The 27,373-nt window shown below is 41.9% G+C and overlaps 1 protein-coding gene across 2 annotated transcripts in view; it reads right to left on the bottom strand.

The window, feature by feature from the left end:
- Window positions 1–27,373, bottom strand: part of LOC112223130 (myelin basic protein) — a 53,103-nt gene that overhangs the window by 25,261 nt on the left and 469 nt on the right. The window contains exon 2 of one of the 2 annotated variants that reach the window (XM_024386109.2): window positions 10,761–10,819. In XM_024386109.2, coding sequence (XP_024241877.1) covers window positions 10,761–10,805 — 45 coding nt within the window. In that variant the 5' untranslated portion in view covers window positions 10,806–10,819. Of the gene's footprint in view, window positions 1–10,760; window positions 10,820–27,373 lie in introns of those variants that run through there. The other variant, XM_042304464.1, reaches the window with a different exon arrangement.

Genomic DNA, 27,373 nt, shown 5'->3' with positions numbered 1-27,373 from the left:
GTCCTGTTGTCTAGGTAAGCCCACGCCAGGAACGTTAAAGGCCTCGTTATTCTGTGCTTCTGACACCGTTCAAAAAAAGGCTGTCTTCCCTTTTTTTTCTCCCTCTGTCTTTTCTAATTCCATTATGCGGTGGAGGAGGAGAAGAGTCGGGCAAAAGTTGATTGCAGCGCAGCTGAATTTTAATGGCGCGCCTATTTTCTCTGCTGTAATTTCAAAATCTGTGACAAATTGACTTCGGCAAGGCGCAGGTTAATTACCTGATGTCGTTAAAGTACATTACTCGCCATTTAAAGCCCCCTCTTTCCTCCCCACCCACACACCGCAACAGACAGGAACAATAGGTGGGGTGCAATTCCGGTATTCGGAGAGCGAGACACAGAGAAAACAACTCACCTCTTAATCATCTTTGTTCTGTTCAATTGCGGCGGCATCGCATTCTGCTTTTTTTTTTTCAGTAAAGTAGCAGCTCTCAGACCCAACCTGACTGAAAACAGTGGTGTGTTATTGTTAAATGAGCCTCTACTTGTCCTTATCGGTGGACCACACAGCATTGAGGCAGCAACTGTATATGCAAAACACAGGTAAGAGTTCAACGAAAACCATGGAAACCCCCCGGGGATAGATCCAGAATATCTCAGTGCAGCCTGTATAATTAGCCTACATTTATTCATGTGTATTCAACACTATGTTGGGGTACACATCTAAGTATGAGGCTTGTTTGGATGTCAACCTCAATACATGTTAATTTCATAATCACCAATTAACGACATTACAGTAAAAAATTACTTCAACTTCCACCACCGATTTCTATTTGGCTAGCTACCACCTTATCCAAGCGAGAGCTAACCATTAGCAAAAAATAAATAAATGAAACCTGAAAAAGGGACAACTTCTAAATATTATGCATCGAAAACAACCAAATATACAGTATATGTCGATCAGATTTTAGTAACCACATTGTGGGCCTGTTAGGACACAAAAATAACTACGGATTGGACAAATATCCACTTTGTTAGATCCGTTTTTTAAATTTTATGGCGCCAATGACGACGTCCTTATGCCATGATCTCTGACCTTATGTATAGAGCAAATGGAATAACAGCAGATTAAAACCTCTTCTGAAAACTGTTTCAGGTAAAGGTCTACCATCTATGAAAAGACAAAAACACTTTGAGCATGGACCTCAAAACTATAAAATGTAGGCCTTTAAGTTAGGCTTTTAACCATAGGTCATATGGACAATTCTTGAGAGAAACATGAAACTCAAATGAATCAAACAAAAAGGTGAGAATGTTGTTATCTTACGTGTTGTATTCACTACCTACAGTACAAAGCCACTCAAGGCCTTACAGACATCAAGCCATAGAAATAGAAGAATTACTATTCTCTTTCTATGAGTCAAGCAACGTCAGAGCCAAAGGTTTTATCTTCATGTTTATAAAACAACACGCCAGCCTATAGGCTAAGATGAATGACTTCATACACAGTAGACATCAACACTGATATAATGTCCAGTGTCTTTGAGAGCAAAAGTGTTTGACACGGTCCCATTTTTGATTAGGTGTGTTATACAGCCAATGGTTAGAAGTTAAAATGGCTACGTCAAACAAATGTCATCCATCAGCGAGCACAAAGGCTCTCTAAGACTTTGGCTTAATCCGGTTTATTCTACTGAGTGGACAGGACAAACCACAGAGGGCTAACCAGCATCAGAATGACCACCCAAACACTAGGGCATGGAATTGCCAGGATCTCACAACACGACATTATCATGTTACTTAGGTGTCGATATGATACAGTATGTATTGCCATTCTATATGTATCACAATTCTATATGTTTTATTTGCATTTCACATTTATTGAGGCAGGTAGGCCAGTTGAGAACAAGTTCTCAGTTACAACTGTGACCTGGCCAAGATAAAGCAAAGCAGTGCGACACAAACAACACATGGGATAAACAAACGTACAGTCAATAACACAAAAGAAAAGTATATATACAGTGTGTGCAAATGTACTAAGATTAGGGTGGTAAGGCAATAAATAGGCCATAGTGGTGAAATAATATCAATTTAGCAATTAAACACTGGAGTGATAGATGTGCAGAAGATGAATGTGCAAGTAGAGATACTGGGGTGCAAAGGAGCAAAAAATAAATAACAATATGGGGATGAGGTAGTTGGGTGGGATATTTACAGATGGGCTGTGTACAGGTGCAATGATCAGTAAGCTGCTCTGACAGCTGATGCTTAAAGTTAGTGAGGGAGATAAGACTCCAGCTTCAGTGATTTTTGCAATTCGTTCCAGTCATTGGCAGCAGAGAACTGGAAGGAAAGGCGGCCAAAGTAGGAGTTGGCTTTGGGGATGACCAGTGAAATATACCTGCTGAAGAGTGTGCTACGGGTGGGTCGAAAGCCTTGGCCAGGTCGATGAAGACTGCTGCACAGTATTGTCTTTTATCGATGGCAGTTATGAAATTGTTTAGGACCTTGAGCATGGCTGAGGTGCACCCATGACCAGCTCGGAAACCAGATTACCTAGCGGAGCAGGTACGGAGGGATCCAAAATGGTCAGTGATCTGTTTGTTCACTTGGCTTTCGAAGACATTAGAAAAGGGAGGGTGGGATAGATATAAGTCGGTAACAGTTTGGGTCTAGTGTCGCCCCCTTTGAAGAGGGGAATGACCACCGTGGCTTTCCAATCTTTAGGGATCTCAGACGATACGAAAGAGGTTGAACAGGCTAGTAATAGGGCTTGCAACAATTGCGGTGGATCATTTTAGAAAGAGAGGGTCCAGATTGTCTAGCCCAGCTGATTTGTAGGGGTCCAGATTTTGCAGCTCTTTCAGAACATCAGCTATCTGGATTTGGGTGAAGGAGAAATAGGGGAGGCTTGAGGGCAAGTTGTTGTGGGGGGTGCAGAGCTGTTGACTGGGGTATGGGTAGCCAGGTGGAAAGCATGGCCAGCCATAGAAAAATGCTTATTGAAATTCTCAACTATCGTAGATTTATCGGTGGTGACGGTGTTTCCTAGTCTCAGTGCAGTGGGCAGCTGGGAGGAGGCACTCTTATTCTCCATGGACTTTACAGTGTCTCAAAACCTTTTGGAGTTTGTGCTACAGGATGAAAAGTGTATGTTTGAAAAAGCTAGCCTTTGCTTTCCTAACTGACCGTGTATATTGGTTCCTAACTTCCCTGAAAACGGGCATAGCGCGGGGGGCTATTCTGTGCTAATGCAGTCTGCCACAGGATGTTTTTGTGCTGGTCAAGGACAGTCAAGTCTGGGGGGGAACTAAGGGCTATATCTGTTCTTAGTTCTACATTTTTGAATGGGGCATGCTTACATTTAAGATGGTGAGGAAAGTACTCCACCCCCTTTGGCAGTTCTATCTTGGCAGAAAATGTTGTAGTTGGGGATAGACATTTCTGAATTTTTGGTGGCCTTCCTAAGCCAGGATTCAGACGCGGCTAGGACATCAGGGTTGGTGGAGTGTGCTAAAGCAGTGAATAAAGTAAACTTAGGGAGGAGGCTTCTGATGTTAACATGCATGAAACCAAGGCTTTTACGGTTACAGAAGTCAACAAATGATAGCACCTGGGGAATAGGATTGGATCTGGGGGCTACAGGTCCTGGGTTAACCTCTCCATCATCAGAGGAACAGGAGGAGTAGGATAAGGGTACGGCTAAAGGCTATAAGAACTGGTCGTCTAGTGCGTTGAGGACAGAGAATAAAAGGAGCCGATTTCTGGGCATGGTAGAATAGATTCAAGGCATAATGTACAGACAAGGGTATGGTAGGATGTGAGTACAGTGGAGGTAAACCTAGGCGTTGAGTGACGATGTGAGGTTTTGTCTCTGGCGGCACCAGTTAAGCCAGGTGAGGTCTCCGCATGTGTGTGGGGTGGGACAAAAGAGCTATTTAAGGCATTTTGAACAGGACTGAGGGCTCTACAGTGTAATAAAACAATAAGAACTAGCCACGGCAGCAGTAGACAAGGCATATTGACATTAGAGAGAATGAGCAATCACAGCTGTTGATCAGGAGAGCTAAGACAACGGGTAAATGGTGATGAAATGGGCAGAGCGGGTCAGTTAGGTACATACAGGACCTGATTTTGAGGCTGGGGCCGACAGGTAAACAAAATGAGGTACTGTGTTATTGAAACAGTCCAGGGGGCATCAACTATGTAGCCGAGTGATCATAGGGTCAAAAGAGCAACAATAGGTGAGTCAGGGTGCCATTCGGTAGTCACTACTACGCTAGGCGAGCAGGGGACACAGCGTTCAGAAAAGCTAGCAGGCCCGGGGCTAGTAGATGGTTCTCTGGCGACATCGTGACAGAATAGCCTGTTGAGACCACATCGGGCAATCACATCGGCAGTCCAGTCGTGATGGATCGGCGGGGCTCCATGTCGACAATAAAAGGTCTAGGCCAATTGGCAAAAGAGGTATTGTAGCCTCAGAATTAGCTGGTATATGGGCCTAGCTCGGGGCTAGCTCCTGATGGAAGTTCCATCATGTATTGCAATTTGATACTGCAATTTAATGTCCCAAACATATTGCTCACTATATGTCTGAGGCAGAGTGACGAGAGATTTTTTTCAGTCATGGTAATAAAAATGCTGAAAATGTTGGCTTACCTTTTAAAAGGAAGATGGAGAAAAAGTTATAGAAGGAGAAACACTGAAGTTCTTGCGCAGGAAAAGCTGACTAGCAGTAGCTTAATTTAACCTTCATTCTTTTAGAGAATTCATAGTTGGAGTCAGAGTCTATATAATATAGTAAAAAATAAATGTTGCGACACTCAACTGTATCGATTTATCCCCCCCATCCCTACCAAACACCCCCATTGACTGATTATACTTTTGACTTTTAAAAGCTCTTTAATTTAATAATTAATGTAGGCTCGTTCAACAGAAAAACATAAAATTAACTGATGATGGAACTGACAGATTTTTCCCAAAAGGGTAAAAGCACCCGTGTTTGAGACAATGATATCAAACATGACATCACTCACTGGGTAGGAAGGTTGAGATGAGCTCAACGTTATTGGACAGCTGGGCTCTTTGGATGGGACTGCTGAATAGGCTCTCGTGGACCGTTGGCCCTGAGCTAATGATAGTATGAAATTGACCATAAGCTGAATCATACGAAAAAATACGAAAATGTAGGCACTCCCTTCTGTAAGTCCCTCTTGATAAGAGCATCTGATAAATGACTAAAATGTCAAATGTAATTCATAATTATCTGCCCAATAGTCCATTCATCTTTACAGAAGGAAATGGGTCACTGATGGTTTTTTTCTCGTCTCTGTGTATTGTGTGAGGTGGGTGGGTGGATGGATGGATGTGGGTGACGCGATGATGAAAGTAGCCGCTGACATTGAATGGCCTAACATAACGCATCAGATATCACCACGGCAACATACAGTGGGGAGAACAAGTATTTGGTACACTGACGATTAGTGAAGAAAAAGAAACGCACACCTATAAAGACGAGGTGATGGCTAGCGGAGTAGAGACTTGAAAATAAAAGAGAGCCGCACACTCTAGGAGCTCAGATGCAAAAATGTAATACCAATGTTTCGACAGCCAAGCTGTCTTCATCAGGGTTGATTAGTAACACTGACGATTAGTAACATTAGTATTTGATGTATCAAATACTTATGTCATGCAATAAAATGCAAATGAATTACTTAAAAATCATACAATGTGATTTTCTGGATTTTGATTTAGATTCCGTCTCTCACAGTTGAAGTGTACCTGTGATAAAAATTACAGACCTCTACATGCTTTGTAAGTAGTAAAACCTGCTAAATCGGCAGTGTATCAAATACTTGTTCTCCCCACTGTATATGCCTACCAAGAGTGAGAATTTCATTGGTGGGATGTCTAAACGACCATCTGTCAAAAAACGCATTGTGCCATGCAGATACTGCTTTGTCCTTCCCATTTTAATGAACATAACACACAAATGACTCTTCTTGAGTAAGTAACAACACTGTGCCCTCCACAGCTACACTCATTACAGTTTAATGAGTTCTATTTTATGATTATTTTACGATTTTGAGCGAGCGGTTTAGCTTGCATAGGGGTCCCACCCATGGCAATGACAAGCAAGGAAATGTAATCTTTCTGAGGTGTAACAGGGTAATATTTAAAATGAAATGTGAGTTGGGAATCAGTCCATCACCAGAAGTGTTCAAACAGTCATCAGTGTGTCATTTGAAATGCCTCGTTCTGATTCTGTGACCCGAACAAGAAAGGGCTATGAATCTACTGAAAATGATGAATCAAAAGATACTGTACATCACATCCAACATTAACCTGAAACGGCCTAGTTTTATAACCAGGCTAGCTCCTGAGACCTGACATAACCTTTCCTCCTCTCCCTGGGTCTCCGTACTGACCTGCAGAAGTAGCAGGCGAGCTTTGTCATCACTTACTGAAATCTCAGTGTCCTGACCACCCAGGCACACTCTGATGGTCGCTAATCAACCACTGCCTGGCAACACCAGTCCGCCACTCTAAGATCTGGCAAGTCGATAAGAAGACTCAGCGGCTCTGAGTCGCAACACTCCCACAGAAAAAAAAGAAGCACCTCTCTCAGGACTGGACTGCCCATGAAGAAAATCATCTCCCCAGAAGCATGGAGAGAGAAGGAGTAGGGTAAAAGAGAGTGAGTGATTAAAAAAAATGTAGAAGATAGTTCTGTCTATAGCAAGGGTGTCAAGCTCATTTTGCCCTGCGTGCCGCAATCGGACTTCACTAAGGTCTGGAGGTCTGCACTTACAATTTAGTATATTTCCTTGCCTTCAAACGTTATGAAAATTTGGGGGGGAAATTTGGATGCTTTTTAGCAAGCTTGACAAGCTTCACTTCTATACAGTTGAGTTATTTCAATGTCGAATATTTATTTTTATTTTTTAATGAGAACAAATATATGTTTATTTATTTACTTAAACCACCGTGGGCCAGATTGAATGGGCTCGGGTTGTATGTTTGACACACCTGGTCTATAGCTACAGTATAGTGTCAGGTAACTGCTAAAGTAATGGAAACTTTTCAGTAAATGTGGGATAAAAAGTATATTGAAAACAGGTTTTTACACACAGGCGAGATTCCTGAGTTAATTAAGCAATAAACATCCCATCATGCTTAGGGTCATGAATAAAAATGCTGAGCAGGCCATTATTTTGGCCACCGTGGCTATGCCTTACCACAGTGCACGAGTGGTCACCGAATGGCTTGATGAGTATTAAAAATGATGTAAACCATATGCCATGGCTGTCTCAGTCACCAGATCTCAACCCAATTGAACACTTATGGGAGATTCTGGAGTGGTGCCTGTGACAGCATTTTCCACCACCATCAACAAAACGGTTGCATCCCTCCAATAGAGTTCCAGACACTTGTAGAATCTATGAAAAGGTGCATTGAAGCTGTTCTGGCTCTTGGTGGCCCTATTAAGAAACTGTTGGTGTTTCCTTTATTTTGACAGTTACCTATATGACTACAAACATCAACACATTTCAAGAGGGGGCCGTTTCAGTATTGACATACAAAATCATTAAAACAAAAAGCTAACTTTCACATTCTTCCAAAAAACACCAATTCATGGAAAAATATAAGGCTACAAAGACCTTAAATGACTTGCTTATTTACCAAACACCACATCCTTACTCAGTGGTTAACAAGCTGGCCCCTACAGCAGAACAGTCACCACAACCCCATTCCCCTTTCCTTGTGCTATAACTGAAAAGGAAATACACCACTCAGCTCCAAAAATGAAAGTGCACTACATAAGGGAAAAGGTTGTCACTTGGAATGCACTCTTTGTCTGGCATTCATTTGAGGGTTATATTGTTCAAGTCCCCCACCAGACTCGTTTTGAAGCCATTTGTATTTTTCTGAGTGCTTCAGATTTGATTGAGAGCTTCTTTATGGTCATAACTCCATTGTTCTGATGGAGGACTGCATGAATAAACTACAGCAGGGTCCAAAGGTTTGCCTCACTTCCCTGATAAAGGCTTAAGCTGTGAATGATATAAGAGGCTCTACAGTCTACAATCACATTGAACTTCACCAGTGTCAGTATTATTCCCATGAAAACAAAAGGATCAAACTTATCTTACACATCCACAGTTGAAGTCGGAAGTTTACATTCATGTTAGCCAAATACATTTAAACTCAGTTTTTCACAATTCCTGACATTTAATCCTAGTAAAAATTCCCTGTCTTAGGTCAGTTAGGATCACCACTTTATTTTAAGAATGTGAAATCAATGTGATGTCAGAATAATAGTAGAGATAATTATTTATTTCAGCTTTTATTTCTTTCATCACATTCCCAGTGGGTCAGAAGTTTACATACACTCAGTTAGTATTTGGTAGCATTGTCTTTAAATTGTTTAACTCGAGTCAAATGTTTCGGGTAGCCTTCCACAAGCTTCCCACAATAAGTTGCGTGAATTTTGTCCCATTCCTCCTGACAGAGCTGGTGTAACCGAGTCAGGTTTAGGCCTCCTTGCTCGCACGTGCTTTTTCAGTTCTGACCACAAATTTTCTATAGGATTGAGGTCAGGGCTCCAACACCTTGACTTTGTTGTCCTTAAGCCATTTTGCCACAACTTTGTGAGTATGCTTGGGGTCATTGTCCATTTGGAAGACCCATTTGCGACCAAGCTTGAACTTCCTAACTGATGTCTTGAGATGTTGCTTCAATATATCCACATACTTTTCCTCCTCATGTCGTCATCTATTTTGGGAAGTGCACCAGTCCCTCCTGCAGCAAAGCACCCCCACAACATGATGCTGCCACCCCCATGCTTCACGTTTGGGATGGTGTTCTGCGCCGTGCAAGCGTCCCCCTTTTTCCACCAAACATAATGATGGTCATTATGGCCAAACAGTTATATTGTTGTGTCATCAGACTAGAGGACATTTCTCTAAAAATTACGATCTTTGTTCCCATGTGCAGTTGCAAACGAGTCTGGCTTTTTTATGGCGGTTTTGGAGCAGTGGCTTCTTCCTTGCTGAGCGGCCTTTCAGGTTATGTCGATATAGGGCTCGTTATACTGTGGATATAGATACTTTTGTACCTGCTTCCTCCAGCATCTTCACAAAGTTCTTTGCTGTTGTTCTGGGGTTGATTTGTACTTTTCATCTCTAGGAGACAGAACGTGTCTCCTTCCTCAGCAGTATGACAGCTGCATGGTCCCATGGTGTTTATACTTGCGTACTATTGTTTGTACAGATGAACGTGGTACCTTCAGGCGTTTGGAAATTGCTCCCAAGGATGAACCAGACTTTTGTAGGTCTACAATTGTTCTTTGCCGATTTCTTTTGATTTTCCCATGATGTCAAGCAAAGAGGCACTGATTTTGAAGGTAGGCCTTAAAATACATCCACAGGTACATCTCAAATTGACTCAAATGATGTCAATTAGCCTATTAGAAGCTTCTAAAGCCATGACATCATTTTCTGGAATTTTACAAGCTGTTTAAAGGCACAGTCAACTTAGTGTATGTAAACTTCTGACCCACTGGAATTGTGATACAGTGAATTATAAAGTGAAACAATCTGTCTGTAAACAATTGTTGGAAAAATGACTTGTGTCATGCACAAAGTAGATATCCTAACAGACTTGGCAAAACTATAGTTTGTTAACAAGAAATGTGTGGAGTGGTTGAAAAACAAGTTTTAATGACTCCAACCTAAGTGTATGTAAACTTCCGACTTCAAATTGTTCGTGCACTAAAAGCGTATACTGTGTATGTCCTGTAGTGCTGAGCAATTAGTGCTTTTTGACATTTTCAATATCGGTTCAGATTTCTTTAAAACAAATGCATTATGTGGGTTCACTGCTGCAACAACATAGAATAAAATAATTGATGGTAGTGACTGCCCATTACTATCACTTATTAGGCTCTAACCATCATTTATTCACATGACTTTACTTAAATAAAATATTGTGGTTGTTCATATTACACATTTGATTTCAGTATGATGTTATTTCATTAATACAACTCCAATGACTGCCCATATCTGCACATCACTTATTAATAAACCATCCTTCATTCATATAAAATATTTCACTTGTTATGTACATATAAAATAAATTTAAAAAAAAATAGATATATATTTCAACATTTTATTTAGAGGCATTATCTAATCTCTGCTCAGGTAGAAGCAACCAGCCAGCCATCTACCTCTGTTTCCTAAAGAGACTTCCTTCAGGCTAGCAGGCTAGCTTAGCTGGCTAGCTGCCTGCTGTCTGACAAAATCACTATTTCAGCAGAACTTCAAGGTAGATTTTAAGACTGCTAAATGACACCTGTCACTCTATTAGATGCATTGTCGGGTAGAGATACCTAAGCAACTGCTCTCCATCCCACTCGTGTCTCTCTATCGCTCTCAGCGTCAGTCTGCCGGCCCCACAGGCAGGCTTGAACCAATGAAAACAGGTAGCTATAGGCGTAATGGATTCTGGTCATTGTAGTTAATTACCACATTTACTTCACTTAGATGGGTTGGACAACATGTCCCAGCGAGTAATCTCTCTAGAGAAATAGCACAAATGGCACGGTGAGTGCACAGAAAACATTTTTACTAAATGGAATTAAAATAATTGACCTAATGTTGTTCATTTACTTCTTTTTTTTTAAACAAAAATAAACCAACATTTCAGTTAATCGCTGAGCACTAATGTCCTGTATACTTGCACAAAAGCATGCATTCATACACTTCCAACTGAGATGCTTACCTTGCTCTGCGGCTGTGGCTCGTGTTTACCTAGATGCTGTCCCATGTTGTCAACAGAGACTGTGGAGAAAAGAGAAGAATGGTATCAGACCCATCTGGAATTACAACACTCCCTTAAAAATCTGAGACTGTCGGTTTCAGTGGCAGCAGAGCTGACATTAAAGTAAGAAAAACACGACTTCATAAATCACTCTCCCTCCATTCCCCAATGAACCAACAACCAACAAAATTAACAAAAAAGAGGAAAAGGAGAGAAAAACAAAAACAGAAAACAATGCAAAAACAAAAAAACAAAACAACAAGGCAAACTGTATACGTTTCAGTGCATGTGTGGCACTATTTACATGTGTGCATGTGTCTCTGTGTGTGCCCATGTGTGTGTTTGAATGCAAGTTTGTGTATATGCATGTGTACAAGCACCTGCGCGGCAACAGCCTCAGGCAAAGAGGCACAGTGTCACTCAAAACGTAATTACTTATTAAAAAAAACTTTATTTGGGAGATCTTTTCTTTGACTGTCATTCTATCCCCGGCCCAGCAACTCCACTCCCACTTGTCTCCAGTTCCACATCCCAACCCTCAGTTTCCTTCAATCCCACCTATCTCTGCTGCCACCCTCTTTGGATTTCTATGTGCCACATATAAACGGGGGGCAAAAAAGTATTTAGTCAGCCACCAATTGTGCAAGTTTTCACACTTAAAAAGATGAGGCCTGTAATCTTCATCATAGGTACACCTCAACTATGACAGACAAAATGAGATTTTTTTTTCTCCAGAAAATCACATTGTAGGATTTTTTATTAATTTATTTGCAAATTATGGTGGAAAATAAGTATTTGGTCAATAACAAAAGTTTCTCAATACTTTGTTATATACCCTTTGTTGGCAATGACAGAGATCAAACGTTTTCTGTAAGTCTTCACAAGGTTTTCACACACTGTTGCTGGTATTTTGGCCCATTCCTCTATGCAGATCTCCTCTAGAGCAGTGATGTTTTGGGGCTGTTGCTGGGCAACAGAAAATCTTTGGAGGGAGTTGAAAGTCTATGGGGTTGAGATCTGGAGACTGGCTAGGTCACTCCAGGACCTTGAAATGCTTCTTACGAAGCCACTCCTTCATTGCCCGGGCGGTGTGTTTGGGATCATTGTCATGCTGAAAGACCCAGCCATGTTTCATCTTCAATGCCCTTGCTGATGGAAGGATGTTTTCACTCAAAATCTCACAATACATGGCCCCATTCATTCTTTCCTTTACACGGATCAGTTGTCCTGGTCCCTTTGCAGAAAAACAGCCCTAAAGCATGTTTCCACCCCCATGCTTCACAGTAGGTATGTTGTTCTTTGGATGCAACTCAGCATTCTTTATCCTCCAAACACGACGTGTTGAGTTTTTTACCAAAATGTTGGTTTCATCTGACCATATGACATTCTCCCAATCTTCTTCTGGATCATCCAAATGCTCTCTAGCAAACTTCAGACGGGCCTGGACATGTACTGGCTTAAGCAGGGGGACACGTCTGGCACTGCAGGATTTGAGTCCCTGGCGGCGTAGTGTGTTACTGATGGTAGGCTTTGTTACCTTGGTCCCAGCTCTCTGCAGGTCATTCACTAGGTCCCCGCGTGTGGTTCTGGGATTTTTGCTCACCGTTCTTGTGATCATTTTGACCCCACGGGGTGAGATCTTGCGTGGAGCCCCAGATCGAGGGAGATTATCAGTGGTCTTGTATGTCTTCCATTTCCTAATAATTGCTCCCACAGTTGATTTCTTCAAACCAAGCTGCTTACCTATTGCAGATTCAGTCTTCCCAGCCAAGTGCAGGTCTACAATTTTGTTTCTGGTGTCCTCTGACAGCTCTTTGGTCCTGGCCTTAGTATAGTTTGGAGTGTGACTGTTTGAGGTTGTGGACAGGTGTCTTTTATACTGATAACAAGTTCAAACAGGTGCCATTAATACAGGTAACGAGTGGAGGACAGAGGAGCCTCTTAAAGAAGAAGTTACAGGTATGTGAGAGCCAGAAATTTTGCTTGTTTGTAGGTGACCAAATACTTATATTCCACCATAATTTGCAAATAAATTCATAAAAAAATCCTACAATGTGATTTTCTGGATTTCTTTTCTCATTTTGTCTGTCATAGTTGAAGTGTACCTATGATGAAAACTACAGGCCTCTCATCTTTTTAAGTGGGAGAACTTGCACAATTGGTGGCTGACTAAATACTTTTTTGCCCCTGTGTGTGTGTGTGTGTGTGTGTGTGTCTGTATATATATATATCTTTCAACTATGCTGTGATGTTTAACATACAATTGTAATGTAATCGAATAGCATCCACAGATTGCGAGTTGAAGATAAATACTTTCACTAATAAGAGTATTAGTATATTAGTAACTGACTGACCAAGTCTCTCCAGATCTCCAAACAATGCTACTTGTAGGGTCAATTTTAGATTAATGTTACACATTTTCAGCCATTCCTGAACCTGAGACCAGAAAAAAGCTACCTGAGGGCAATACCAGAACAAATGGTCTATTGATTCTGTATCTTCACAACAAAATCTACAGAGCTGTGATGATTGTATGCCCCACATATTCATTTTGTTGGTGGCAAGAATTCCCTTACAATCATTTAAACTGAAAGGCACGAAGTCTTGAATCTTGCATTGTTTTATATATCCATTCATACACCAAGTGCCATGTAATTAGTACATCAACAATCACTTCCCAGCCATTTTGCAATCTGTATGACACAGCTGTCAACATCCTGGTCCTCAAATGAAACTGGTATGCGTTCCAATTTATCCTATTTTTGTTCCTCTGCCAGTTTTGATCCTTTATCTTGGGCAGACAGACCAGTTCCCTACCTCCTCCCGCTGCCACCTGCCTCCTCGATATGGGGTAATGCTTTAATCAGTTGGTTGTAATCTTGGATTGAGCAGACCTTCCTATACATTTCCGATAACTCAATGAAAGACATAACTCAACCATTCCAATATAATTTAAAAACAAAATACAGTTTTCAAAACATCTTTTCCATAAATACACGTCTTTTATCAACCAGCACATTTGAGGTCAACCATAATATTTGTTGTAAATATTTGTTCTCCCTTTTCTGGGGGATGAAATTGAAACCAACTCTGCAATGCTTGTCTGAAAAAGAGATACTTTGAACAAAGTTTCACTTGATTAATTAATCGAAAATTAGACAGGGCAATCTGCACAAAAGCAAAAAGGCCATTTTTAAACAACAACAAGCTTGTCTTGGTAATCTACTTGAGAAACAGTTTAGGTTCAGGTGAAAACGTTTGTAGAAATGAAGCTTTTAGAGAGAGGATTAGTGCTTTTATACTTAACATCAACCCACCCAGTCCATATTCATTATAGAAATAGGCAGGCTTTGTCTTGTCAAAATTAGGTTTTAGTTCAGAGGCCAGAAAATAATGAAGAATTAAATCAATTGGATGTGTCCTATAATAACATCGATCCAATTGACAAGGTAATGAAGAATTAACCCCGCATCAATGTCCCAATCTCATCTTTACCTTAACAAAAGGTCAATATCTGAAAAGAACACATCCTCCCTCATGCCCGAAGCAAATAACCACATGAAACATTGAGCAGAAGTCTGGAAATGGAGACAAAGCCATGGACTGTGCGGCTGATGAAACTTTTCTCATTGTTCTGGCAGCAGCGGAGCGCTGTTTACCGTACATTTCAAATTCAGATAATACACTTACAGTGTCTCAGAGAGTGAGATCATGATTTTTTTAAAGCACTCAGCGTGGTGCCCAAACTATGCATGATATAGCGTTTGAATATATCCCAAATCTCAGGGCCTGTTACCCAAGGGGGTTTGCACAGGACTACACACTGTTCCTAACAACTGAAGGATACTTTTGGACAATGAAATAATGAGAAAGAATGAGCGTGTTTTGTTACATTGTCTTTTGTTGGGACTGAACTCGGTCCTAATTAGGTGTGACAGTAGCCTTTATAGTACGAGAGGTGAGATGGTTATATTTTCTGTCACATGGGGCTTCAAATGGGTCCCGATATCATGCTGTAATAGGGAGCTGTTTCAATAAGCTTTAGCATTCACAGTAGGGGGGGGAAACAGGCTTTATTTTACCTCTGCATAAATGCATGGGTCTGCACTAGAAATAGGCCTAGGGCAATCTGATTGCTACATCCATTTTGGGACTTTTAAATTAATTATATATATAGTATACTCATTGATTATTGAAGAAAATAACTTAAAAATACCTCATGAGCTTAGTTCAACTGTCATACCGCATCGGAACGCAAAATATAAGCTTGTTTTACTACAATGTTTGTAAACGTAAACAAACACTGTACGGCCTCAAAACAAGTATATTTTTTATTAAAATGGATGGTTGGTCCTTGAAACCAGAGCTCTGTCTATGAATTTGAGAAGTTACTTTTCTCCAGCACCTTCCTTCAGCTTTTTCCCAAAACGGTGGTGGAGAGAAGCCGTATTATTATTTCAACTGCAGACTGCCCCTTTAATATTTGCAAGATTGCAGCGGCAACAATCTAATAACTTTTCTGTTACGATCACCCCGTAGCGGATGTGATTTTAAATGTGAGTTTAAAGTAAGATGCGGGAACAACCTTTTCTCATGGACATCATAAAAGAAAGTTACAAGATGACTACCTCTGCAATATAGTGACTATTACCTACAGCAAGTAGTCTCAGGATGATTACCTCCGAAATATAGTGAGCATTACCTACAGCATGTACAGTCTCAGGATTATTACCTCCACAATATAGTGAGTATTACCTACAGCATGTACAGTCTCAGGATGATTACCTCCACAATATAGTGTATTACCTACAGCATGTACAGTCTCAGAATGATTACCTCCACAATATAATGAGTATTACCTACAGCATGTACAGTCTCAGGATGATTACCTCCACAATATAGTGAGTATTACCTACAGCATGTACAGTATAGAGCAAATTAGTGCATTTTTGTAGAGGTCAAATGTAGCCCTTGACGTCTCACACAGTATATTACTGCATTTGGCTGACGATTATAAACAGAGAACAAAGCAGCATCTTGATAGGCATTCAAATGAAATATGTCTTTTAGATCCAGAGCCAAAAACTCCAGCTTTGTTGCTACGGGCCTTTATGGAAGACTGCTGAAAGCAAAGAAAGGAGTGTATGAGAGTTGCTCTGTGAATTCAACTTTTCCCTTCAAAACAAAAAGAGGTCTTAGCACATCAGAGTAGTAGCCAGGTGATCATTCCCCTGTCCCTTTAAAAGGGCGAAAAATATATCATCACAATAGTTGGCAAGTAGGCTCGTTTACAGTAGGCTCCCAAACACATGAGCATGGTCTTTTCTGATAACTAAGAACTATGGTAGTCACGCACAGCCACGACTTCAGCTAACTACAAAACGGAATACATGTTGGCTTTGGGAATTAATCTACTGGTACTAACAGAAAATGACATACTTTGTACAACTGCCATATAGCCTAAGCTTTGGCTAGCTCAACTCTCTTATGGAGCAAGGTCCTGAAACAAGTTCTAATCCTTTCTTAAAGCAACATTCTCTGGTGTGAGAAGGCTCAATCACGTAAGCATGGTTACGTACTTCAGTAGCTACAGTGGGGCAAAAAAGTATTCAGTCAGCCACCAATTGTGCAAGTTCTCCCACTTAGGAATATGAGGCCTGTAATTTTCATCATAGGTACACTTCAACTATGACAGACAAAATGAGAAGAAAAAAAATCCAGAAAATCACATTGTAGGATTTTTAATGAATTTATTTGCAAATTATGGTGGAAAATAAGTATTTGGTCACCTACAAACAAGCAAGATTTCTGGCTCTCACAGACCTGTAACTTCTTCTTTAAGAGGCTCCTCTGTCCTCCACTCGTTACCTGTATTAATGGCACCTGTTTGAACTTGTTATCAGTATAAAAGACACCTGTCCACCACCTCAAACAGTCACACTCCAAACTCCACTATGGCCAAGACCAAAGAGCTGTCAAAGGACACCAGAAACAAAATTGTAGACCTGCACCAGGCTGGGAAGACTGAATTTGCAATAGGTAAGCAGCTTGGTTTGAAGAAATCAACTGTGGGAGCAATTATTAGGAAATGGAAGACATACAAGACCACTGATAATCTCCCTCGATCTGGGGCTCCACGCAAGATCTCACCTCATGGGGTCAAAATGATCACAAGAACGGTGAGTAAAAATCCCAGAACCACACGGGGGGACCTAGTGAATGACCTGCAGAGAGCTGGGACCAAAGTAACAAAGCCTACCATCAGTAACACACTACGCCGCCAGGGACTCAAATCCTGCAGTGCCAGACGTGTCCCCCTGCTTAAGCCAGTACATGGCCAGGCCCGTCTGAAGTTTGCTGGAGAGCATTTGGATGATCCAGAAGAAGATTGGGAGAATGTCATATGGTCAGATGAAACCAAAATATAACTTTTTGGTAAAACTCAACTCGTCGTGTTTGGAGGATAAAGAATGCTGAGTTGCATCCAAAGAACACCATACCTAGTGTGAAGCATGGGGGTGGAAACATCATGCTTTGGGGCTGTTTTTCTGCAAAGGGACCAGGACGACTGATCCGTGTAAAGGAAAGAATGAATGGGGCCATGTAATGTGAGATTGAGTGAAAACCTCCTTCCATCAGCAAGGGCATTGAAGATGAAACGTGGCTGGGTCTTTCAGCATGACAATGATCCCAAACACACCGCCCGGACAACGAAGGAGTGGCTTCGTAAGAAGCATTTCAAGGTCCTGGAGTGGCCTAGCCAGTCTCCAGATCTCAACCCCATAGAAAATCTTTAGAGGGAGTTTAAAGTCTGTGTTGCCCAGCAACAGCCCCAAAACATCACTGCTCTAGAGGAGATCTGCATGGAGGAATGGGCCAAAATACCACCAACAGTGTGTGTGAAAACTTACCGAAAACATTTGACCTCTATATACCCTTTGTTGGCAATGACAAACAAAGTATTGAGATAAACTTTTGTTATTGACCAAATACTTAGTTTCCACCATAATTTGAAAATAAATTCATTAAAAAATCCTACAATGTGATTTTCTGGATTTTTTTTTCTCATTTTGTCTGTCATAGTTGAAGTGTACCTATGATAAATTACAGGCCTCTCATCTTTTTAAGTGGGATAACTTGCACAATTGGTGGCTGACTAAATACTTTGCCCCACTGTATAACCAAGAAAAACAAACAACTATGCTAGATGAAAACGTAAAAGCGGAAAACGAATTGACAAAGACAAGCAAACCAAAGTAAGACGCCGACCCTTCAATATGCTTTGCCATCTTTCTCCAGACTAGAAAGATTTAAATGTGTTCATGGCTTTGCCTGTGAACAAGACCACTTTTCCAGTAACCACACTGACAATGTGTTAACATTCTTCCCAAGGTTGTGAGTGTGAGAAACTCTGAACGTATTATCCGCAAGATTCTGGGAAACAAAAATAACATTCAGAGAATATCTATGTCACAAAGAGTGGTGAGAGGATACAGATGAGATGAGGTTTCCCCCTCACAAAAAAATATGACATAACCACAGCTGGAGCCTGCGAGGACTTGAATACCATGGGCGTTGCAGAAAACTGAAAGAAAAATCCAAGCTGTAATTAAACTTCTACACAGCCGCCTCCAATCCAACAAAAGAAGCTCCGTTCCTTGCCTCTATAAGATTCTATGACTCAAACACTTTGCAAATCAATTGGGGGAGGTAGACTACAGGCAGGGGAAGAGAACATACAGAGACTGAGAGACAGTGGATGAGGATGATAAGGGAGAACCATATAGGTCTTACACACACACACACACACACACACACACACACACACACACACACACACCCCCCTCTGGGGATATGAACCTTGCCTATTCTATTTGAAGGTTGTATGGGAGATACAGCACCAGGGAGGCATGCTAATTATAGGACAACCTTCCTCACATAGGCCAGCACTCGCAGTACTGCAGCACTCAGAGCCATCAATGCATATGAGCAATTATTTATATTCCCTCTGACTAACTTCTGCTTGTGTGATTGCTCTGCTGCTGTCTGTTACCTAGGACCATGAGACTCAAATACTGTGAAAATCAAATAAAAATATATTGATTTGGTCTGGCTGAGAGGCTTAATTCATTACAAAATACCTCATACACTTTCCCTCATATCAACATACTGCCTTCTGACTTGGTTGCCCATCTACTGTCAGCTGGTATTTTGTTTTATAGCTAGTAGTTAATGTTTTTATTCATTTAATACTAGTCCCATAAGAAACTGGGGGTTTGTTTAAATTATGTTCATGCTCTCTCCAGGGAGGATGTAAATGACTGCTCACCCATAGCGTAAGAGAGGAGAGCCAATCTTTTTTAACATGTACCAACTTGGAGATAAAAGGCATCACAGCTCAATTCATGAGCCATACCTCCATATCTCCATCCGAGAGTGATGGTTTTAAGTATCAACAGAAAAAGCTATCTTCCTTCTCTACAGTGAGAAATGGATAAATAAGTATTCATTTATTCTGCTTCCCAACCTGCGAGACTGAAACAGATATCACTTTCCTGCAACATAAATTGCCCTTTAGGGATAAACAGTTATTTATGATTGCTGACAGAAGGAACTATGGATTACCCTGTAATACAAACAGCGGGCACAATAAATCCAAGACACAATGCGATACACTTCTCAAGTTTGACAGAACGAACACATATTCTTGTTCACATCATTGGGTGTATACACTTTACAGGCTCAGAGAACAACAAACCTAAAATGGTATTCAAAACATTTGAGTTTCTATTTAGCCTGCATGGGAATCCTCCTCTTTGACACGTTATTCTGGTCACTGTACCAAACACAAGGTCAGCGAGCACACCGAGTGAAGTAGACACTATTTGGAGTTAGCCCCGGAGATTGGGAAAGACAAGCAAACAATTCACAGTGGTGCTGAGTAGTTTTTCCATGAGACTAAGATATCATTTTAAGATATCAGGGTATAAGTGTCCCATGACTCGCTCCCTCTAAGTCCTCATATCATCAGTGTTAACTAGCCACAATGATAAACTCCCAGAAGGAGTACCAGTAGCATCTCCTAGCTGTGTGTGTGGTCTTAGTAGGGGCGAGAAACACTGCCCTCTCCATGGTGCTGAATGCAAACCAATACACTCACTCATCATTTCGGTCTTACACACACACACACACACACACACACACACACACACACACACACACACACACACACACACACACACACACACACACACACACACACACACACACACACACACACACACACACACACACACACACACACACACACACACACACACCTGTCATTATATCAGATAATGGATCCATATGTGCCAGGAACGCCATATGTGCCAGGAACGTGTGGGGCTGGTGTGTATGTATCCATGGAAAATGAGATAATATACAGACATCCTTGTGGATGGTGGACAAGTGCTTCATTTAACCCTCCAGGTGCCCTTGGTTACCCAAGGGCTTATGTAACCCACTTGGAGATACTCAGTGATACTAAGTCCCTGGTAGTGACACTAGAGCCAGGGTCAGAGGTAGAGGTCGACCGATTATTATTTTTCAACGCCGGTACCGATTATTGGAGGCCCAAAAAAAGCTGATGCCGATTATTGTAGGGCCAAAAAGCTGATACCGATTATTGGAGGAACAAAAAAGCTGATACATTAAATCGGCCGATTTTTTTGTTGTTGCTTTTGTAATAATGACAATTACAACAATACTGAATGAACACTTATTTTAACTTAATATAATACTAGAGGTCGACCGATTAATTAGGGCCGATTTCAGGTTTTCATAACAAATCGGAAATCGGTATTTTTGGGCGCCGATTTGCCTATTTTTTTACAAATGTTTTATACCTTTATTTAACTAGGTAAGTCAGTTCAGAACACATTCTTATTTTCAATGACGGCCTAGGAACGGTGGGTTAACTGCCTCGTTCAGGGGCAGAACGACAGATTTTCACATTGTCAGCTCGGGGGATCCAATCTTGCAACCTTACAGTTAACTAGTCCAACGCAATAACAGCTCTGCATGTGAACATATGAAAATTGGTGGTTCTTTTTAACATGAGACTTATATTCCAAGGGAAGAGGTTTTAGGTTGTAGTTAATATAGTATTTATAGGACTATTTCTCTCTATAACATTTGTATTTCATTAACCTTTGCCTATTGGATGTTTTTATAGGCACTTTAGTATTGCCAGTGTAACAGTATAGCTTCCGTCCCTCTCCTCGCCCCTACCTGGCCTCGAACCAGGAACACATCGACAACAGCCACACTCGAAGCAGCGTTACCCATCACTCCATAAAAGCCATGGCCCTTGCAGAGCAAGGGGAATAACTACTCCAAGTCTCAGAGCGAGCAACTTTTGAAACGCTATTAGCGCACACCCCGCTAACTAGCTAGCCATTTGACATCGGTTTACACCAGCCATTAGGCTGATAGGCTTGAAGTCATAAACAACGCTGTGCTTGCGAAGAGCTGCTGGCAAAACGCACAAAAGTGATGTTTGAATGAATGCTTACGAGCCTGCTGCCGCCTACCATCGCTCAGTCAGACTGCTCTATCAAATCATAGACTTAATTATAACATAATGACACACAGAAATACGAGCCTTAGGTCATTAATATGGTCGAATCCAGAAACTATCATTTCGAAAACAAAACGTTTATTATTTCAGTGAAATACGGAACCGTACGGTATTTTATCTAACGGTTGGCATCCCTAAGTCTAAATATTCTTGTTACATTGTACAACCTTCAATGTTATGTCATAATTACGTAATATTCTGGCAAATTAGTTCGCAATGAGCCAGGCGGCCCAAACTGTTGCAAATACCCTGACTCTGCCTGCAATGAACGCAAGAGAAGTGACACAATTTCACCTGGTTAATATATTGCCTGCTAACCTGGATTTCTTTTAGCTATATATGCAGGTTTAAAAATATATACTTCTGTGTATTGATTTTAAGAAAGGCATTGGTGTTTATGGTTAGGTCAGTCGTGCAATGATTGTGCTTTTTTCGCAAATGCGCTTTTGTTAAATCATCCCCCAGCGTTGCATTGATTATATGCAACGCAGGACACGCTATATAAACTAGTAATATTATCAACCATGTGTAGTTAACTAGTGATTATGATTGATTGATTGTTTTTATAAGATATGTTTAATGTTAGCTAGCAACTTAACTGGATTCTACTGCATTTGCGTAACAGGCAGGCTCCTCATGGAGTGCATTGAGAGGCAGGTTGTTAGAGCGTTGGACTAGTTAACTGTAAGGTTGCAAGATTGAATCCCAGAGCTGACAAGGTAAAAATCGTTCTGCCCCTGAACAAGGCAGTTTACCCACCGTTCCTAGGCTGCCATTGAACATAAGAATGTGTTCTTAACTGACTTACCTAGATAAATAAAGGTGTAAAAAAATATATTTAAAAAATAATAATAATTCTGCAAAATCGTCATCCAATTATACCGATTTCCGATTGTTATGAAAACTAGAAATCGGCCCTAATTAATCGGCCATTCCGATAAATCAAATCAAATTTTATTTGTCACATACACATGGTTAGCAGATGTTAATGCGAGTGTAGCGAAATGCTTGTGCTTCTAGTTCCGACAATGCAGTAATAACGAACAAGTAATCTAACTAACAATTCCAAAAAAAAAAACTACTGTCTTATACACAGTGTAAGGGGATAAAGAATATGTACATAAGGATATATGAATGAGTGATGGTACAGAGCAGCATAGGCAAGATACAGTAGATGATATCGAGTACAGTATATACATATGAGATGAGTATGTAAACCAAGTGGCATAGTTAAAGTGGCTAGTGATACATGTATTACATAAGGATGCAGTCAATGATATAGAGTACAGTATCTACGTATGCATATAAGATGAATAATGTAGGGTAAGTAACATTATATAAGGTAGCATTGTTTAAAGTGGCTAGTGATATATTTACATCATTTCCCATCAATTCCCATTATTAAAGTGGCTGGAGTAGAGTCAGTGTCATTGACAGTGTGTTGGCAGTAGCCACTCAATGTTAGTGGTGGCTGTTTAACAGTCTGATGGCCTTGAGATAGAAGCTGTTTTTCAGTCTATCGGTCCCAGCTTTGATGCACCTGTACTGACCTCGCCTTCTGGATGACAGCGGGGTGAAGAGGCAGTGGCTCGGGTGGTTGATGTCCTTGATGATCTTTATGGCCTTCCTGTAGCATCGGGTGGTGTAGGTGTCCTGGAGGGCAGGTAGTTTGCCCCCGGTGATGCGTTGTGCAGACCTCACTACCCTCTGGAGAGCCTTATGGTTGAGGGCGGTGCAGTTGCCATACCAGGCGGTGATACAGCCCGCCAGGATGCTCTCGATTGTGCATCTGTAGAAGTTTGTGAGTGCTTTTGGTGACAAGCCGAATTTCTTCAGCCTCCTGAGGTTGAAGAGGCGCTGCTGCGCCTTCCTCACGATGCTGTCTGTGTGAGTGGACCAATTCAGTTTGTCTGTGATGTGTATGCCGAGGAACTTAAAACTTGCTACCCTCTCCACTACTGTTCCATCGATGTGGATGGGGGTGTTCCCTCTGCTGTTTCCTGAAGTCCACAATCATCTCCTTAGTTTTGTTGACGTTGAGTGTGAGGTTATTTTCCTGACACCACACTCCGAGGGCCCTCACCTCCTCCCTGTAGGCCGTCTCGTCGTTGTTGGTAATCAAGCCTACCACTGTTGTGTTGTCCGCAAACTTGATGATTGAGTTGGAGGCGTGCATGGCCACGCAGTCGTGGGTGAACAGGGAGTACAGGAGAGGGCTCAGAACGCACCCTTGTGGGGCCCCAGTGTTGAGGATCAGCGGGGAGGAGATGTTGTTGCCTACCCTCACCACCTGGGGGCGGCCCGTCAGGAAGTCCAGAACCCAGTTGCACAGGGCGGGGTCGAGACCCAGGGTCTCGAGCTTGATGACGAGCTTGGAGGGTACTATGGTGTTGAATGCCGAGCTGTAGTCGATGAACAGCATTCTCACATAGGTATTCCTCTTGTCCAGATGGGTTAGGGCAGTGTGCAGTGTGGTTGAGATTGCATCGTCTGTGGACCTATTTGGGCGGTAAGCAAATTGGAGTGGGTCTAGGGTGTCAGGTAGGGTGGAGGTGATATGGTCCTTGACTAGTCTCTCAAAGCACTTCATGATGACGGATGTGAGTGCTACGGGGCGGTAGTCGTTTAGCTCAGTTACCTTAGCTTTCTTGGGAACAGGAACAATGGTGGCCCTCTTGAAGCATGTGGGAACAGCAGACTGGTATAGGGATTGATTGAATATGTCCGTAAACACACCGGCCAGCTGGTCTGCGCATGCTCTGAGGGCGCGGCTGGGGATGCCATCTGGGCCTGCAGCCTTGCGAGGGTTAACACGTTTAAATGTCTTACTCACTATGGCTGCAGTGAAGGAGAGACCGCATGTTTTCGTTGCAGGCCGTGTCAGTGGCACTGTATTGTCCTCAAAGCGGGCAAAAAAGTTATTTAGTCTGCCTGGGAGCAAGACATCCTGGTCCGTGACTGGGCTGGGTTTCTTCCTGTAGTCCGTGATTGACTGTAGACCCTGCCACATGCCTCTTGTGTCTGAGCCGTTGAATTGAGATTCTACTTTGTCTCTGTACTGGCGCTTAGCTTGTTTGATAGCCTTGCGGAGGGAATAGCTGCACTGTTTGTATTCAGCCATGTTACCAGACACCTTGCCCTGATTAAAAGCAGTGGTTCGTGCCTTCAGTTTCACACGAATGCTGCCATCAATCCAAGGTTTCTGGTTAGGGAATGTTTTAATCGTTGCTATGGGAACGACATCTTCAACGCAAGTTCTAATGAACTCGCACACCGAATCAGCGTATTCGTCAATGTTGTTGTCTGACGCAATACGAAACATCTCCCAGTCCACGTGATGGAAGCAGTCTTGGAGTGTGGAGTCAGCTTGGTCGGACCAGCGTTGGACAGACCTCAGCGTGGGAGCTTCTTGTTTTAGTTTCTGTCTGTAGGCAGGGATCAACAAAATGGAGTCGTGGTCAGCTTTTCCGAAAGGGGGGCGGGGCAGGGCCTTATATACGTCGCGGAAGTTAGAGTAACAATGATCCAGGGTCTTTCCACCCCTGGTTGCGCAATCGATATGCTGATAAAATTTAGTCAGAGGTCAACTACTGTCCTTGGAGAGAGCATCTGGTGTACAGCAATGAAGGTGTTCGTGCGGGCACACAACATAACGTTTTTTTGCAACAGAAAACTTTTTTTTTTTTGTTTCTTATTGGACAAGTCCATGTTATCCCTTCCTTGTTTCAGTACATTTTTATTGCGTTTAGTGTCTAGTGAACATGAACCTGGACACAGAGTTGGATGGAAGAAAACTTTACTCGGAAGAGAGGCTCAGGTTTCTCTATCCCTATCAATTTATGTTCTCCCCTTTCACTTCTTCCTTTTCCCTCTATACTCATCTCTCTCAATCACTGGGAAGAGAAAGGATATTGTTTAAATATCTCTCCATCCTTCCTTTGCTCTCTACCCACTGCTCCCTCAAGCTCTGGGAAGAGAGATTTGTGAGTGTTTGAATGCCTGTGTGAGTGTTTTGAATGTCATGTTTGTGGGCAAGGCACTGTCCTACTCCCCTGTTCACTGGGCTTCAAGACGTTTTTGTCATTTTAGAAGTTCACAGAAAGGATGACCATTAAACGCCATGGTCGCACCACGGTCCAAGATTAGCAGAAATGCCAGTATAGACCCCATTGCAGCATCACTGTGGTCCTGTTTGACACAGCAAGCCCATCATTAGTGGCAGAACCAAGCTTTGCTTTAGGCCCATTCCGTCAGCACTGAATCATTGATGCGGACAGCTGTGTCTTTTACAGTCGGAAGTTTGGGCAGTTCTTCTCAGGTCCATAACATCTGGTCTTGATACTCCATATGACCTGTGATAAATCCAGTTCCTGGCAGCAGCACGTCCATCACTTAGCTCTCATACTGCCACACAGTCACTCCCAGACCCTGGGCAGAAGAACCAAACACTGAAGACTATAAAATGTGATTTCTGGAGGACCTTCACAGCAGAGAAATGCCCGAAAGCAACACCAACTGGTGCAGACATGAGAGGAAGTGAGATAGACAGAAGGGAGGAAGTTGGTGAGAGTGGGAGGACAGAAGTTACCTTGGTGATTCATCTACTTGCACAGGCATGCACATGCAGACGCGTACGCATACACATTAGACATGCAAACAGGAGTCTCTCTAACATACACACAAATACACTTCCGTGTTCTATCCCACACAGGACAACATAAACACACACACATTAACACACATTTCAAGTCTTTCATTGCATCTGTAAGCTACTTCATTCCCCGATATATGCATGTCTAATATGGACCAGCTTGTGGAAAGAACTAGAAGACTTTACTGTTGAGCTGGTTTCCTGTGTATCAACGCCATTCCCCTGGGTCTCTACAGCGGCAAACCAAAATACTATGAATAGTCACAAAACACCCCAACTTATATCAGCACAAGCTGAGGGTTATAGCCAATATAAAGGGCTTTATAAATACATTTGATTGATTGCCAATAGACACACTCAAAACCGTGTTCACGCAGTGTGTCAGGTGCAAGAAGGAGTGCTTTGTGAAAGGCAAATGAAGGAACGTTAAAGCGCCAAGACATGTGACTGTTAAACAAACAGCTGAGCTGTTGCGTCTGACTGAGTCAACACCTCTAATATATTATGGAATCTCTTCCAATAACCTTGTAATTCAGTAGAAAATCTAGAACTATCACTTTCCTGTCGATTCTGTTCAAAACTACAACAGAGTGTGCAATGTACATTGAGCACAACACATCGATTTTACAGATTCCTTTTTTTCCCAGATTAAGTTGGGGGTTAGTGTTTTGTTAATTTGCTACTACCAGATGCCTTCTTTGAAAACAGCACATAGAAGAGGATACATGTCGATGACATAAGTCTGTCAGTTTAGACCTGGCCTCAAATAGTATTTGAAATATATTTTGGAAATAGTCCCAAAAGTGCACTGTGCGCCCATCTGTGTCCAGTTTGAACCCACTGGTGTGCAAGTGTTTTTATTTATAGAACTCAGCACATCAAGAGAGGATGGCTTTGGGGTCAAATGTTTTCTTCTGTTCCACAATAGCCTGGTTAGGTGACTAACCTCTCACCAACTAGAATAAAATAGGCATTCGATTATAACACAGCAGGTCCAGACAGTGCATCTCATTGTGGACTACAGGTAGGTTATATGGTGTTAGTATTGTTTACATCTTCCTCAGCGACCTGTTTATAATTGTATTGTTTTACGCAGAGTGGGCTGCTCTCTCCATCCATTCCAATATGAGATAGTTCTGGCCAAGGTACCTAGTCCTAGCATAACATTCAACTGAGAGTTGGTGTGAGCACTGCTTGGAGGAAAACGTGATATTCGAACGATAGTGACAGTCTAGCCCATTTTGTTCTGTAGGCCTTATGTGAGGCTATAGAAATATTCGTATTGACAATAGGCATGGTGTC

This window comes from Oncorhynchus tshawytscha, linkage group LG23, assembly GCF_018296145.1.
Source record: "Oncorhynchus tshawytscha isolate Ot180627B linkage group LG23, Otsh_v2.0, whole genome shotgun sequence".
NCBI classification, from domain to species: Eukaryota; Metazoa; Chordata; class Actinopteri; order Salmoniformes; family Salmonidae; genus Oncorhynchus; species Oncorhynchus tshawytscha.
Note: the sequence above shows the minus strand (reverse complement) of the source record. Positions and strands in the feature narration are given on the sequence as shown.